This window comes from Barbatula barbatula (assembly GCF_947034865.1).
Source record: "Barbatula barbatula genome assembly, chromosome: 1".
In the NCBI taxonomy this organism is placed as follows: Eukaryota; Metazoa; Chordata; class Actinopteri; order Cypriniformes; family Nemacheilidae; genus Barbatula; species Barbatula barbatula.
This window is the reverse complement of record NC_136766.1, coordinates 25,598,894-25,616,774: the sequence shown is the minus strand read 5'-3', so window position 1 is coordinate 25,616,774 and position 17,881 is coordinate 25,598,894. Positions and strand designations below refer to the sequence as shown.

General features: G+C 41.9%; 1 protein-coding gene across 1 annotated transcript in view; it reads right to left on the bottom strand.

The window, feature by feature from the left end:
* Window positions 1-4,017, bottom strand: part of nlgn2a (neuroligin 2a) — a gene marked incomplete at its 5' end in the record, with an annotated part of 45,329 nt that extends 41,312 nt beyond the window's left edge. Inside the window, 3 exons of the mRNA XM_079469419.1 lie at window positions 3,147-3,243; window positions 3,379-3,474; window positions 3,952-4,017. Of these exons, the coding sequence (XP_079325545.1) occupies window positions 3,147-3,243; window positions 3,379-3,474; window positions 3,952-4,017 (259 nt within the window). The remainder of the gene's footprint in view (window positions 1-3,146; window positions 3,244-3,378; window positions 3,475-3,951) is intronic.
* Between the last annotated feature and the right edge of the window lie 13,864 nt (window positions 4,018-17,881).

Here is a 17,881-nt window from a genome sequence, read left to right as displayed (position 1 = left end):
GACACCTAAAATCAGCCCCACAAGAGTTCCAAAAAAAAAATTATGAAGGCTTTATTCGTCAATCCCTTTCTTGCTCATTATATTTCTCTCTCATTCCATCTCAGCACACAAACCCCGATTTCCGATTTTCCCTCCTACACATTCTCCTGTTTATTTCAGGATAAAGGCAAGACAAACAATAATAGACTGGACTCTTCTGGCAGTCGTGAGAATTTATATGTGTGTGTGTGTATATTGTGTCCTAATTTAACCTTGTTAAGTCCTGTCTTCCCTTCTGCATAATCTTCCCTTCACCTCAGCAAGGCCCATTTAATTGGCAGTGAATTCTGGGGGAATCTAAATGGCGGGGTGCTTCACTGGGCGAGGTTCATTAAACCGACGGTATCTCTATCCTCTTCTCATTTAAATTACAGAGAAACGCTGTGAAGAGCGCTGATGTTTGGCCTGTTGACAAGACTGAAGCATAGCTGACTGGTGAAGCAGAAACAACAGAATTGTGTAGCAGGGCTGTGATTGGAACCTACATGTTTTGAGAAATGAACTCAATAAAGCAAATCGTTTCAGAGAAAAACGTATCGGCATGTGACGTTGGTTAAATTAGCTTAATTTTGTTTATAGATTGGCAATTCAAGGAGATTTTCACATAACACTGCCATTCTCGCAGGAGACACGGACAGATGTTGATCACTGTTATGATGTAAAATTACGAGTTTCGGCTTTAATTTAAGGTCCATTAAAATGTGCACGACACATTATAGGAAGCTTTGGACAAGTAAAAGAAAATATCAGAATTGGAAAACTTCAAAACTTCTGTTTGAAAACCATATCAAGTGGCAACTCATGCAGTTGATTGAGAGACTTAGATTACATAAATTCAGCCCAATTTTCACACAATTTGTGTGTTGTAACGTGATTTGCAAACGATGTAGGGCATCGGGACACAAGAATCTATTGTTTCGTCCCATATAGTTTGTTATAGAGGTAGTATACGACAACCGCATCTGTGACGCTTCATGTTGTCGAGTCCCGACAGTCTTTGTCGTTGACAACGGGTTCAGCTAATAGAACCACAGATGCTCTTTCAAACATAAGAAAATGAAAAAGGGAACCATTATATTTGTGCTGCTATGTGGAATAATGCGCTAAAGGATATGTGTGTGGAGCTATTGCGACAATACTTCTGCTTTTATGATGTTTCCTTAAGCAAATGCTGCGACAAATTCTGCGACAGAATAAAGAGAATCATGCACGCTATAAAAGGCAAGAAGCAGTTCTCGTCGAGAAGCAACATATTATGACAATGCTTCTCATCCATGGCAAGACAGGAATGTTTGAACCATACTCGCATTAGGAAAAGAGCAGTTATGGCAAAGAGTAGCTATAACACTTTAATAAAATTGTTTTATTGTTTCACTAGACCAAAACATAGACATTTTAAAGATCAGTGATCTTCTATCAAGATAATCTTTACATATTAATACAATATTTGCTATTTTTGAGGCCAAAATACAATCGGCAGAAGTAAAAAGCTTGATGCTATAAACAGACTACACTAGAGTCGCTCGATATCAACGTTACCACCACCAAGTCTCCGACAGTTTTTCAAACTTTATTAAAAACATGTTCCCTGGTAAGTAATTACTCCAAGAATTAATGTTTGGTTGTAAAGAGATGGGTTACACTCTATATTAAGTTACTAAAATGTATCAGTAACTACTTGCTTATTAAAATGCATAATATGGTTGTATTTTAGTATGCTTAAAGCACATATTAATGCCATTTTCTGCATTGCCTTATTCTACATCCCTAATCTAGTGGTGGTCAAACTTTTCAGATCAAGTACCTCTTTAAGAAAAAGCATTTGTTCCAAGTACTACCTAATGACCACCATAGAAAATCAAATGAATATACACTCAAATTATATTTGAGGCATCAAGCTCTTGAGAGGGGAATAATTGGTGCTGATAACCTACTCAGTACTGGAAGGGAAAAAGCGGAAGGGAATTGTGAGGGTACTCGACCACGGCTAGTCTGGAACTACAAAACAGCGGTTCCGCAGACGCAGTCTTGGTTAGCTATTTCGGACTGCCCGTTGGTTTGAGGATGGTAACCAGTTGACAAACTGGCAGTAGCCCCCAGGAGTCGGCAGAACTCAGCACAAAATTTGAAGGCGAACTGGGGGCCCCTGTCAGAAACCACTTCCGTGGGAAGGCCATGGATGCGAAAAACGTTATCAAAGATGAAAGCCACTGTCTCTTCAGCTGATCGGAGTTTTGAAGGTGAATAAAATGGACCGCCTTCGAGAACCTGTCCACCACAGCGAGGACCACGGAATTGCCAGAGGAAACAAAATCGATGTTTTCCATTTGTTCCCCTCTCTGATCCTGACTAGGTGGTAAGCATTGCGCAGGTCTAGCTTCGTAAACATGTTTGTGTCCTGCAAGAGTTCGAAGGCCGACGACATCAAGGGCAAAGCATGGCTATTCTTGAGCGTGATGTTGTTCAACCCCGATAATCAATGCAGGAACGGACGGAACCATCCTTCTTCCCCATGAAGAAAACCCCCGCCCCGGCCGGAGAGGAAGAAGGATGAATAATGCCAGATAACAAGGAACCTGCTACGTACTTCTCCATAGCCTCCCTCTCGGGCCCAGAAAGAGAATAAAGACGACCCTTCCGTGGAGACGTGCAGGGTAATAGGTCGTTCGCTGAAAGCTTAAGACCTGTTAACACCTGTTAAGACAGACTTGCTGAAAACCGCTCTCAGATCGTGATAAACCGGGGGTACCCCAGTGAGCCCAACTGGTTCACCCCTTAACAAAGGAACAGATATTAAGGGAGACTGGGCAGCAGATAAACAGTTTCGAAGAACAAAAATCACTCCATTCAGAAACCAAACTACTCTTCCAGTCAATGTGTGGGTTGTGTTTAAAGAGCCAAGTGTGACCCAGAACGATTGGAGCAGAAGGTGACTGGATGAGGAAAAACTGTATTGCCTCTGTATGATTTCCAGATGTGGTGAGGGCCAAAGGACCAGTGATAGACTTGATGTTGGTGAGCGGGGTTCCACGGAGCGTTTGGGCTGAGATGGAGTGAGTAAGTGGGTTGAAAATAATCTTCCACCTTCTCAATGTCAATGAAATCACCCTCCGCTCCAGAGTCGATGAGAGCCCGCACTGAGTGACTCACTCCCTTCCACTGAATAACAGCCGGGAGGAAATGCTGGAAGAGGTAATCATTACCCTACAGGAAGTCGTGCCATTGGGGAGATGCCTGCTGAGTGGACAGAAGGTCACCGAATGTCCAGGCTCGCCGCAGTACAGGGACAACCAGTTGCTGACGCAACGATTGCGTTCCTGTCTGGAGAGTTCAGCTGACCTGTATGGGCTCCTCAGAAAGAGATAGTCGAGGAGGTGAGATGTATCTGTCCACAGGAACGCCCCCAGATTCCTCCATCCGATTGTCTCCCCAGCGCTGTCAAGTACAGAGAGACCCAAGCGGAATTCGACCCGGATGGCAAGGCCCATAAGTCCAGCGTTGGGGGAAGTTCAAGAGAGTAGATCTCGTCCAAGATGCGATCCGCTAAACCATGGAGGAATCGATCTCAAAGCGCCTTACCGTTCCATCCACAGGATGAGGCCAGGGTGCGGAATCTAATGGAGTAGTCCGAAACCGATCCGCTACCTTGCCACATTAGGGACAAAGACTGAGTGGCCTCTTTGCCCAGTGCAGACCGATCAAACACCTCACAAAGCTTCCTGGAGAATTCCTTGAATGAGTTGCAACACACGTTTTTGCTGTCCCCTTCAGCTGTTCCCCACTCCCTGGCGGCACCAGTCGAATGCATTATCACAAAAGCCATCTTGGATTGCTCAGGGGAAAAACAGGAAAGCTGCAACGAGAAGGTCAGGGAACATTGTGACAAGATGGGGCGACATGAAGTATTCTCACCAGCGTAAGGAGCCGGAGGAATGAGGCGAGGCTTCGGTCGGCAGAGGAGTGGTCTTTCCGTCTCATTCGGTGCTGCACGGGTTGAGGCAGCTGCCTGGTCAGCCTTGGTTTGATCAAGGTGCTGGTCAGCCTTGGTTTGAAATGGCGGCAAGTTGCTTGGACATGGCAGTGACGCCCTTCTGAATCTCCGCTACCTCCAGCTGCTGACAACCCAGTAACACTCCCTGCTTGGTGACTGTAAGACGAATGTCATGATCTCCCGCTGAGTACATTCTTGGTGGCGTTGTACTGTCAGGAATGCGAAAGCACTCAAATGCTGGAGATGAAGGCAACAAAAAGGTTTATTTAAATACTGGTGTATACAAGATACCCAGAACACAGGGTACTCATGACCCCGAAAACACAAAAAACTAAACAGCAATATAATCCAGAGGGGGCGAGTATGCGCCGAGTCCATCTGGTGGAGGGAATAGCCAAATGGGAGAGAAACATCCAAACCGGCTTCCCAGAGCAACAAACTGGCTTCAGTGAACCTGGTAGAGAATATGGAACAAATAACAGATCGTAATCGGACTGGGTGAGGCGCAAAGAATACAACGCCACAACTAGTGAGAGAACTGTACGGCATAAATAAGGAAACCGATAATGGGGAACAGGTATGAGTAATGACAATGATTAGATTAGCTAAAACAGAGACCAGGCAGGAGGGGAGTAGAGATGATCAGTCAATGAATATGCAAAGATGCGATGACCTACTTGCGGCGCGATTCGCGCGAATGTGTTGAAAAATTTGAACTTTGGCGAAAATTCGCGCAGCGTTAACAAATCAGGAGCTTGCTCTAGTAGGGCCGTGAGCGAGCGTCCGAATATTGGCTTTCAGACCCACATTTCTCTAAGTTACTCACATAGCCTAAAAATTTGTTAAATTCATAACGTACCATTGCGAGCGAACCATCGGAAAATTTCAATGTGACGACAAAATGGCCAAGTGGTTTGGAAAGAGAAAGGTTAATTAATATACATAAGAAAATGTTTTGAATTTGAGTAGCACTAAACTATTAACTATTAATAAACTAGTATACCATTAGGAGGCATCAAAAATACATTTCAAATCATAATTAAATCTCCACAATAATTCAAGTAGTACCTCCGGCCTGTGTAGTTTTCTGTTACAAACCGACCCAGCCCCCCATTAAAGACAGGGAGAATTATGTGGCCCTTGCAGAAAAAAGTTTGGGGATCCCTGGTCTACAATATAATAGCCATATAAACGTAGCGTAATTATAATAATAAAACATAGCAAAGAGGCATTGACAGAGAGTCAAGAAATTATGATTAGAAGAAATATTATTAATATTTCAATTAAAGTTCATTAAATCTATTCTGTTGTTAGTGTGGCTTTAAACTTATGAACTGTGTATGGACTGACAAAAGTGTTACATGAGGAAGCAATTTGACAACAATGCAATAAATATTTTAGGTGCATCAAAAAGCGTGCTGGTTAAGACACCAGCAGACAAGCTAATCCAGCACAAATGAGTGCATAAAAGGTCCCCAAAATTAAGTATTTGAACCTCATAATTAATACAAGAGGAGGAGAAAAACTGCAAAAAGGTCCACTTTTTGAAAAAAAGAACCTCCCCTTTCAACTGGCTGGCTACGGACCTGAAATTAATATATAGTTTTCTGTTGTATCCCATTTCACCATGGTTTTTTCAAGTAGGCCTACCACAGTTTGAGAACCACTGCATAATCCTTCCCAAACCTAACTACATTACTGAGGCAAAAGTCATAGTTAATAGTTAGTTAATAGAGACAATTGGGCCATATTGTAAAGTGAGACCGAGATTTGTGTCCAGGTTAAATTTTTGTGAAATTTGTATGCGTTATGACGTCAACTTGTTAGCGACCGCCATTTTTAAGACATAATTAAACTTGTGTGACATGTGTGCTCTTTGAGTTTCTAAAAATGTTTGTTCAAAAACTCACCAGTGGAATTCAAGCTTGCATTATTCTATTACTGTCACTGTGATTTGTTCAACATTTGCTTCATAATCTCTCCCCCGCTCTCTCTATCTATCTTTCCCTGCCAGCTCATCTAACCTGCTCCATAAGACAGTGATCTGACATAAGTAGGACAAACCTTTTTTTATTCTCTACCTTTTCCTACTTTTACATTTGCACAAATAAGTAAACATCTTATCTTATTTTCTTATACATTACTATTCCTGTTGGACCACCTCTTCCTAATTTCACTGTTGCAGTGTTTTATATTGTCTGTTTTAATATCTACTTTCAAAAGTGGAGACCAGTAGGTCTTGTTTTACAGTGTGATGTATGGGTAATGTGTGAGTTGTTTGCCCCTAGGGGGCTCCGTAAGGCTCAGAGGTAGAACTAAGCGTCTGTGGATGAAGGATCATGGAGGTAAGGCACTAATGCAAATGAAGGAGCGCACACGAATAGTCAGGCATCAGCATACATCAATGGCCACAGGGCAAAACACCATACCCACAGGAAGCAAAGAGACCAAAAGAGAGAGAGACAGACTGAGTGATCGGCAAACTGCAAGAGAACATGACGGATCACTCTCTCTGCGATTCAGGCTCAGCACCTCCATCAGAAACACCTTGAGTGTACGAACACACAAAACCTAATAGGAAGTGCGTGTGTGTTTTAAGGGCGACAGCAAATCTATTGCTTAAAGACATGTGTGTGGCAGTTCTGATGAATGTGCAAGTCAAAAAAACTGTAGAAGATACATTTGGTCTCCTCTTGAAGAGTCATGTAACATTCATGATATTCAATGAAACATAAATAGCGATAACATGGACTGCATTTATTTGTATTGAAAGCTACATTAACATGAATACTAATTCCTAAATATTTTATTATACAGAATATTCACTAATCTGACTGACAAAGTGATGTTCCAGTAATGCTCATATTTAGTACTACAGCATTTGGGCATTACATTTTTTTGTAGTACTCTAGACCAGATGATGTGGGTGTAACAGAACACTCAGAAGGCAGATGGTAAGTAACTTTGCAACACTTTATTGACACACATAATCAGGAAGCAGGTAAGTAATACTGAATGTATAAAGAGATGAGAATACTGATATTAATACTGTCCTTGACGGTTGCAGGAGATTGTGAACACAGGGCTGGTGAATCCGGGAGTGAAGAGGGTGAAGATGACTGGATCAGGTAGATTCTTTAGATGACTGTAACGAGCAAGGCGGGAAGAGAACCATGAGGGAACGGCCAAGGCCGTTGATGTGAGTGATAATGAGTGTCAGCTGCGCATTGCACCGTTCTCGCATCTCTCTTGGAGGAGCTTCGGGAGCATTAAAGGAAGAGCGACAGGAGGGTACGACGAGAGAGGATCAGACCTAGACTTTATGTTGTGTTGAAGTGTGTTTGTATGGCCGGCAGCCGACCGTGTGGGAAGGAGGTCCGTGAGTGGCTTCCCGAGGCCCTGGATAAAGAATTTGGATGGGACCGAGACCTCGCTACCGTGCTCCTGGGTCGAGGTGGGATGGCTGCCGTTCAAGAGGGAGTGGAGGAGTCACCATCGTTCGCCGTGGGCCGGAGCCGGCTGTCGTCCGCCATGAAGGGAAGAGCAGGTAAAAGGGGAGGAGCTGCCAGCTGCCCTCAAACGGAGGAGTAATCGCCGGCCGCAGGTGGCGGAGGACGATCGAGCCATCCACCGAGCGTCCAGTACCATCGCATAGCACCGTGAGGAAGAGCTTCTTGGCTGGCTGAGGACTGAGCGACAGTGTGTCGGGGAACAGGACCAGAATTTCTTTTTCCACTCTCGTCTCTGTCACTCCTTGTGCTTCCGGCTCCTTTTCTTTTGTCTCATCTGTTCATACCCCCAGGTGCCGTGGCCCCCAAGACTGACCCTCGGGGGGGGGAGTAGATCACAGTCTTGTGGGTACCCCCCCGCCCTGTGAGGGAACAGCCAAGGCCGGTGATGCAATTGATAATGAGTGTCAGCTTTGCGTTGCCCCGGTCTCGCATCTCCCACGGAGTGAAGAGTGAGTGTCTTTATACTGGTGCTGATGTACGGCAGGTGATCAGAACTATGGAGAGTGTGAGCGTGGTGCCTCCATCACAGTACCCCTCCTTCACGCCCCGCTCCTGAGGGCCGAAGACCCGCCGTCACGTTGTCCTGCCTCTGCCTCACGGTGTGGGTCGACTGGGATGAGCGTGGTGGAAGTTGGGGAGAAGAGCCATATCCAGTATGTCATCTCTCGGGACCCAGGAGCATTCCTCTGGTCCACAGCTTTACCAGTCGGCCAGATACTTGGAATATGTTGCTATCCTCCAAGTGCAGCTGTAGGGGTGGTGGGGGGGTGCTCTTCAGACTGCCCAGGCTCTGTGGAGAGATCAGAATTACGAGTGGTAGGGTTTTAGGAGTGACACGTGAAATGGGAAAATAAAGGAGCCTGAGGAGGTAGGTGACCGGATTAATCTGCCAGGTTATGGGGAAGGGTCAAATGAATTTGGGACTTAACTTGCGGCATGGAAGTTTGAGCCGGATGTGCTTGGTAGAATGCCACACCATCTGCCCAGGTCGGAACTGCAGGGTCTCCTTCCGTCTAGCATCAGCCTGGATCTTTTGATGTCGAATGGCTCTCTGAAGGTGATAGGGAGCGTGGTCCCAAACTTTCCCATTTTCTCAGCCTTGAGGTAGAGGTGGTTCTCTCGTAGGCATTGTAGGATCTCCACAACATGGCGCTGATGAACGTGGGGATTCGAGGAATAGATTGTAGAGTATAAAAAGTCTTGGAATACAGAAGGGGCATTAACCAGTCCATACTGCATTGCAAGGTACTCAGTGAGCGGTAGGAGTCACAAAAGCCACTCGTCACCCTTCCTAATATGCACCAGATTGTATGTATCTTGATGAGAGATGGGAAACAGTTTTACAGTGACGACCCCACTTGAGGATTTTCCAGAGATCCACTAGATTTCTGGTTGGTGTTGGATGAGCCACGGGCGACCCAGGATGATTTCAGTGGTAGCCTGCCCCAGGTTTTTGTGATGGAAGGCACCCACTTGTAAGGAGAGCGCCCCTATTCTCTAGCTTACTTTTGGTCTAGTTAGAGGGCGCCCTTGGATTGACTGGACTTCGTATTGGATGGGAAGGTTCTCTTTCGGGAGATTGAGCTGGCAGCAGAGGGTGCCAGAGATTAAGTTTCCAGCCAACCCTGAGTCGATGAGGGCTTTAACGATGAGAGAGACATCAGATGAAGAAAGCAAAACATTAACATGAAGAGGGGTTTGTGTAACAGAGCTAATCTGAATGTTACTGACCAAGGGGCGAGGAGGACGGATGGGGTACGTCAATAACACATGCCCTGATGCCCCACCATAGAGTGCAGACCCAGGGTTACTCTCCTCTGTCGCTCAGTGGGAGGAAAGTGGGTGCAGTCCAACTCCATGGCCTCTTCCAGTGCTTCAGGTTTGAGACAGACGAGGTTGATGGCTATGTCCTTGTTTGGACAGCTGAACAGAGAGCTGGATGAACTTAGAATAGAATCACAACTGCTGCCGGTGTGAAGTTGAAGTTTCTGACTTAAGCCATAACGGTAGGTTGTAATAAGATTTTGTTCAACTTCACAGCATAATTATTAACTGACAGATGTCCATGTTGTAATTTATAGAGTTGAACCACAAGTGCACTGACTAAAGACTTCACGGAAGTGTTTCATGCAACTATCCTCTAACTGAACTGAAGGACCGGATTGAGACCACAGGGATTCCAATCATCGCAGAGCCTTTCCTGAGAGGAGAGATATAATGTATGCAATTTAAGTGGATTCAGTGGGGAATAGATAGCAGTGGTTTTGTAGATTGAGATGAGATTGCACTGGAGGACAAAACCATTACACTCCTCTGCCAGACCAGAGACAGCACTAGTGAGACCATGGGACCGGTGCCGATCGCTGGGGAAGATATTTTGTTGACATTGTGCTGTTTCTGTAATGGAGAAGTTGGTTGTGAAAAAGCCCTTTTGAGTGTGACCACGATCTCATGAAAGGGATCCGGCACACTCATCCTTGAAGTGGCCTGGTCTTCTGTAATAGAACACTCCGAAGGCAGATGGTAAGTTACTTTGCAACACTTGACACACAATCAGAAAGAAGTTAAGTAATACTGAGTAATAATGAGATGAGAATACTGATATTAATACTGTCCTTGATGGTTGCATGAGATTGTGAATGCAGGGCTGATGAATACGGGAGTAAAGAGGGTGACTGTAAATGATGATGGCTGGACCAGGTATATACTTCAGATGACAAAACTGACAAACACTCAGACGAAGATGGATGAAAACGATCAGACTGAATACTTGACACAGAAGATAATCCATGTAAGTAATCAGGTGAGTAAGGCAGGTTTTAGAGTCTGTATTCAAATGAGACCAGACAATGACTGAGTGAAGAGCGAGTGTCTTTATACTGGTGCTGATCAACGGAGTTGTGAGCAGCAGGTGCAGGTGATCAGGACTCTGGAGGTGTGGTGGAGGTGTGGTGAGAGAGCATGGCGCCTCCGTCACAGTGGGAGGCAGAGAAAAAGGTGTATTGTCAATTTGCCTGAAGTGAGACAGCTTCATCCCAAAACCTGAATATCAATGTTACCTCAAATACAGTGCAGTTTATCTTACTAAGAGAGGGAAAATCCAGAACTGGTGCACGCGTGAAGTGATAATAAGTATATAATTCTGTGTGGGGAGAAAAAAATGGTTTCAATAAAATTTGTCTGGTCTGTGTGCTTGTCTGCCAGGCCCCCATTAATCTCTTTTGTGGACTCAAAACCAATGCAAATGAATGGGGGCCAGTTTAGAACATTCTTCAAAATATCTCCTTTGGTGTTCTACAGGAGAATGAAAGTCATAGGGGTTTGAAATGACAAGAGGGTAAGTAAATGATGCCAGAATTTTTAATTTTGGGTGAACTATCCCTTTAAGTATTGTTGTCCTTCGGATGATATGAGGAATTTTCTACTTACATTTTCTCAATCTGCTAATTCACAGCAGTTTCTGCCTTATTTCAGTTTAAGAATAAAATAAAATGAGTTATTTTCTGCAGGCTGTGTTGCGTTCTGACACAACAATCTGTCTTTGTTAGGCTGAGGTACACAAAGTAGTGCCTCTGGTGTCTGATTGAAGTATGTAAATTCCCTCAACCAATCAGCTGCTGATTGTTTTTTGCTGCAGTCGTTCACTTGTGCTAATCTGTTTTGTAAATCAGGGTAACCAACCATGAAAGACTTGTTAAGTAGGTAATGAAGAACACAAGCAGCTTCAACCAAATACCACGTTTTTGTAAAAAATTTGCTGTAAACTGTTAGGTTAACCATAACCATTAATGATCCGATAAAGATAAAAAAAAGATTTTTGCTGAGAACATTTGGCTCTATTAAACTGTATAAATTATAGCAAAAAATTTGAAATGAGACACAGCAAATTCTAAAATTAAAAACTTCTTGTAACAGTAATAAATACAATTATTGTAATTCATAAAGCCTTTATTTTACACAGACATACTGTAAGGATAGAGTTATAATATTTATGAGGATTGCATAGGTCAGATAGTTTGGTTTTGAAAAATGTGATGGGAAATGTTAGGGGTCATGCTGAAATAAAGAATGTCTATATCAAAGACTTATCTTGACAATTTGACCACTATTTAAAACACTGTTATGATGTCTTATGAAACTGGAGGAGACGCATTAAACATACAGTATAAAGCAACATTATGAGCACGAGTCCCCATGTGCACGACATTTAATCAGATTGCTATTTATTAGAAGCAACTAAGATATTAAAGATATCGATTTTTTCTATGGAAGTAGTTGAATAGTGTGAAGGTTGTCAATCTAAAAAATTGCACAAAATAATTTGAGTAATCACTGTGGACAACACATCAGTCTGACAATACATCAGGCAGATCTTGAAGCAGTGACTTTCTAGAAATAGAATTAGGTTTAGAACTAGACAGAGGGCCGGGGGTAGGCTCGGCTCCAGACATGGGATGAAAGGTGGGCCAAGTGATTTTCCCGGTGGGCAGAGGGGGGTAACTAAATATATATGTTTTGCCCCAAACTATTTACTATAAACAAACTATTTACAAAATAACGATCTCGTATTAATATTGTATATTTTATTTTGACATTCTCAGAACCGCTAATATTTGATGTAATGGGTGTGATAATTATCATGTGTCATGTGGTGTACGGGTCGGGAAATAATATGCGCGGGCAGAACGCGTATCCAGTAGCCAAGACTTTTTTGACTCACCTCAGCTAATGCTAAGTTGTGTCCAAACTCTTCCTGTAGAGCTTGTTTCTAATTGAAGCTCACTTTGCAGTGTTGATCATTTTAGCCAATCGTGTGCAACTGTGGATGGACAGCAGCCAGCTATAGTCAGGACTCAATACATTATCACAATTTAAATAAACATTTAGCTCATCATGCTCCTAGTCCCTTTTCTGCATTGAGCTTTATTTAGCCTTGATGGCAGCTTATGCTTTAGCGGCTTTATATAGAAACTATCGTTAATATCACATGAACAATATAGGCTATTTTAACAAATTTCGCATAAATCAAAACACATTTCATAAATCATTGATCAAATACAAAATATATCATATATTAGCTTACAATATTTTATTGGATTCACTCTCGGTTGTCTCTCCAGAAACTCATGCATTAACCAGCATCTTCCTAATATTTTGTTACTTGTTGCGTGAGAAAAGAAATGGTTTTGTCTACATCATGTAGCTGTAATGCAGGTGCGGTTCGGGGCGCGGCATTTTTGTCAAACAGGTAGGGTCAGGTACGCAATTAAATTAGTGCTGCTGTCGGATGTTGGTTCAGGTGTTCTTTTAATTACTGCGGGTTATTAAACAGGACCCGTGCAGGAATCTGACGCAGAGTCGCTGAGAGAGAAAGTCGCGGCAGGTCCGTTCACTACAATGGAACAGTTTTTTCACAGCAACGGCAGTTCCTCTCTCTCAACGGCTCTGGGTGGAGTCAGGGTGGGCAATGCTTCAGAAAAGGTGAGCCCACCCTGGCCCCCCTGTGGAGCCGGGCCTGGGCGGAGAGGAAAGTAAGTCTAGAGCTGTACATTTTAAATATGTTTGACCGTTAGTGTGTAATATAAAAACTAAACACATGTGGTGTGTAAACATATAGCATTATTACAAATAATCATATACATAAACCCAATTTTCTGACATTTATTCCAGATCATCTAATACTTGTAATATTTATAATATGAATATTCCCCATATAGAATAATGAAATATCACAAGGTGAATTACCTAGAGAGGATCCCACCAGCAAATTATAAATGCCATAAAAGCCCAACGTTATAGGTATCGTATAAGTTCGAAAGGCTTTCTGAAGGCCATCATAGTCTCATTACAAAATACAAAGAAAAACAGCAGAACTGAGAAGAAGAAAAAGGTACACATCGGAGCAAAACTTTTCAAAGGATCAAGAACGTCCAAGATAGATGATCACAACATGTGTGTAATCCACGTGTCTGCCTGCGTTTTGCAGCTATTTCTCTGTGTCAACTGTAACGTTTTATTCTGAAGATTTATAGGCTAATCCAGATGACTATTTATAGACATAGTGGAAACACCTCTTTGTCTTTGTGAGACATACAGAGATAAGTCTTGAAAAACACCTCAAAAGCTCTTCGAGAAGCTGTACAATTGTTCTTCAGACAGCACATGGTGGGTATTACATTTCAGAAGCACTGTTCTTCACTCAGTTAATGAAGATACAGTAGTTTTATTTCTTACAGGTTGCTATAAACATTTAGCACTTAAGAGACTCTAAGATCTTCAAAGTCAAACAAGAAAGTTTTTTAACCTCATTCCACACAGACATATACACACATATATATATATATAGACTTGTGGATCATATACTCTTCATCTACCAAAGAAAGAATGTTTCTCTATTGTCCAAAAAAAGAACTCTGTTTAAAAAAAGACAAGAAAAAGGGAAAAACATGCAACAAAAATACCTTCATCTCGAGGCCGGTTCAGTGTTGATTCATCATGTTTTTTTGTGAGTGGACCTAGGGTTCAGACAAAAAGGAGGGAAAAAGAGAAAAGAGAAAATTCAAAAAAAGATTACTGTGGTAAGAGAAAAATCAAAAAGGAAAACAAGAAAGAGCAAAAACCAAGAAATCAGCAAGAGGTTACTGTTTTCATTTCTTTCAAAAGGTGACAAAAAAAGAAAAGAAAAGCAAATGCAAACAACAAAAAACCATCATAAACACAGAATCAGAAGAAAGACACAGATTGTCTACAAGATCAAAGAGGTTTGCTGTTAGATCTGTGAATACTGTGTTCTCGTTCCGCATTGTTCTGCTCTGCTCGTAGCCCCGTTTTTAACTCAAGCTTTATACTTTACCGATGCATTGTTTGTTTGGCATATGGGGATAGAGTAAAAATCAGGAATGAACCTCTTTGGTATGAAAAACAAGAATTCCCGACCCATTTTCTCCAGCGTTCTGCCTGGTGTTTTGGTCAAGCTGTCATACGCCTCACTTTGAAAATGTGAGTTAGAAAGAGAGGACCTGAGGAAAGAAGGACAGAACGCACCAGGCACGTGTTCTGTCTCTTCTCTCTCTAACACGCACACAGCAAACATCCTCTAGGAAAACATGAACAGAGAGTGTTTTGCTCACACACACAGTTGATACTTAAGTCTGTGAGTTTATTCATAAATATATAAACACTTTAAACTTTGAAGTGTCCTGAAACTTAAAAAAAAGAGTTTAAGAAAGAAATAGAATGGGAGCGTGGAACTGAATGTTACCGCCTGAAACAAATTGTTTCAAATTGAGAACACTTCATGAAGATATTTTTAAGAATTTTTTTTCATTTACTGTATATCCTCTTTCTTTGTGAACTGACCTGAAAATTGCCAGTCAGAACGGGAGAGACACTAAAAGAAAGAGACACATTTAGAAGAAGAATGAAGGGGTCTCTCGCTGTCTGGACATAACTGTCCTTTCCATTTCATGGAAATCTGAGAGATATTTCAGACTGGGTTTGAGATGGAGAAAACTGAGGCTTACAGTGAAATCAAGGAACAATTTATGTATTTGGTGACTGCGAAAAATATCCTGTCAATCACATACAAGCGAGAAGTGGCCAGACAGGAGGTGCCATCTGCCAGTGTGTTTAAAAACATATTCTTGAGCCCAATACTCGATCACATGTCCTTCAATGACAGGTGAGTGCCCCTTGGCATCAGGGAACAGAAGGTAAACTGATGACAGGATGTCGCAGCAAGATTCAATTGAATTCAGTCAAGGCCTGTTTAAATTACTATCATAGGATCCTACAGGGACATTGCAGAAGACAAAAAGTAGAGATATATTTCTGAAAATATGCATAACCTTTATTAGAATATTTTCCTAAATATAAGCTGTCAAAACATTAAATCATTTCATATATAATTGAAAATACATAGACTAATACATTGTTTATATTACAGTATATTGCATAATGATTGCCACTTATCATATAGTACACTATTAAAAATAAAGGTGCTTAAAACGTTCTTCACAGCGATGACATAGAGGAACCCTTTTTTGGTTCCACAACCACTCAGTTAAAGGTTCTGTAAAAAACTTCTCTTGCCTACCTTTTAATAATCTGAAGAACCTTTTTTGCCACAAAGAACCTTCTGTGAAACAGAAAGGTTCTTAGAATGTTAAAGGTTCTTGATGGAACCATTTCAAAAATTGCTTCGATGCCTTAGAAGAACATTTTGGTCCCATAAAGAACATTTAACATCTGAACAACTGCTTTTTAGCAGAAAAAGGTAAGAGATGGTTCTTTGTGGAACCAAAAATGGTTCTTCTATGGCATCGCTGTGAAGAGCCTGTTAAGCATCTTTATTTTTAAGAGTATAGGGCAAAATTGATTTTTTCTTTGGCATCGCAAAGCACCTTTATGTTTAAGAGTGTATATTGAAAATATTACATTTATTTAATTATTTTTTTCCAGATTCTTCCCATTTATAGAGAAAATAGACACAAGCAAGTTTTAGGTTAACAGTAATAGTCCTGTACTTCTCTCAGACTTCATTTCCCTCCTATTTTACAACTATAAATTATTATAATGACTCTATAAATGAATTATTGTTCTCAGGTTGGCCGTGCAACCTTGGAAAATCGATTCCATCTAAACCAAGAGCAGTCGTTTCTCCGTATTTCTCTCTGCTTAGCCAGTATTTTACCTAGATGGAGATATTGCACCCAAATTGATCCTCCTCCTGTCTTTTCCAGCAATCTTATATATTCTCTCTCCTCTTCTTCACGTGTGTCGTTCAATTCTCTCCTCATCAATCCTCTTGCTATAACGTCTTTTTCTACAACCTCTTACTTACAGGTGAAGTACTTATGCAATCTGTTATAGACCTTGTACTGCCCTACAGGTTTCAAAAGGACAACTAACACCAGCAGAGTGCAGAGTGCATGTGAGTCTCAAACTCCTTTTTAAAAGGCTTGACATTAACAACCAGCTATTACTGCAAGAAGTTAACATCTTTGCGTGTGAATGTGGTTGACAATTTATCTGTTCTTGTCTAGATGTTGTGTCCTGAGATGCAGAAGATAATTTTAGATGTCTATGGTACGTTTACAGTATAAATCATGTCATAAAGTGGGTTTTAAACAGGACTGCAATAGCTTTTGCAAACGTTTGTGAATGCATGTATGCGTAAACTGTGCGTACGCGTGACTGATGTAGATGGGAGCTATAGAAGGTCACTGTTTTACACGGATAAGCTCTTCATACACACACGCACAAACAAACACAAGCGGGCCTCATCAGCAGATGCCCGTCGAATTACACACTCCCTCAGTGTTAGATGTCAGGGCTCATAATCAGGCACACCACAGGTGTCTGTGCACCGGAATGTTCTAGCAGGAATCTCCTCTCCTCTGATAAACCAAATGGGGGGATATGAGTCCAATCTGCTACCTGTGGCTCACCTTCTTCACAGAAATATGATTCAGAAAATCAGCTTGAAAGAGGAGCGAAGATAGCCAGATGGCTTCCACCTGATGTTTTCATGCCTTTCAGCTTCTCCTGAGTGGAAGTGGGTAGAAATTAGTGCAGAGATTGAAAGAGAACACCCAGGTGACTTTGATAGACTGGATATAAATGAGCTCTATTTAACAGCATTAAAGATGCCTGCCCAACCTGGTGTGAAGTGACTTTCTATTATACGACATGGGGAGATGCAAATTAGAATTAGAGGCATTTCTCTTAAACAGAATTATTCAGAGTAATGCCACAATCGAGCATGGATCTTTAATGCATTCTGAGTTTGTATTCTGAGGTTGATTTCGTGTACGGGGGTCACTGCGGGGCAGTGATGTATCAGATGGTTATACCACAGAGCTTTTAAGGGTAAATATTACCATAAAAATGAAAAAAAGAGATCGAATTTAAGATCTTATGGCATCAGGTGAGTTACAGGAAAACGACATCCATGGCTGGACGCTAAACGTTCATGGTGTTTACTTGCCAGTGTGTCCCAATAGTTTCCTAAAATGAATTGCTGTACATTAATGTGCCATAAAATGTCTTTACCTAGGCAAAGATGAATAATAAGAGGTCTGAAAACTGAAAAAGAGGCCAATCCCAACATAACACCAACTGTGACTTTATAGTCGGGATGTAAGCCTCCAACGGTGCATATACCCGTCCATGTTCTAGGCCAGCCGGACGTGCAAAGCCGAATAATCGGAAGTCCTGCAGGTGTTGTGAATAGGTTTGGGCAAAGTCTGCCAAGTTGGCATCGGACGATGTCTACAGTGAAACATTGCGCTGGACGATGACATCATTGTCTTCTTTAAACAAGCTGCAACGCAATGAA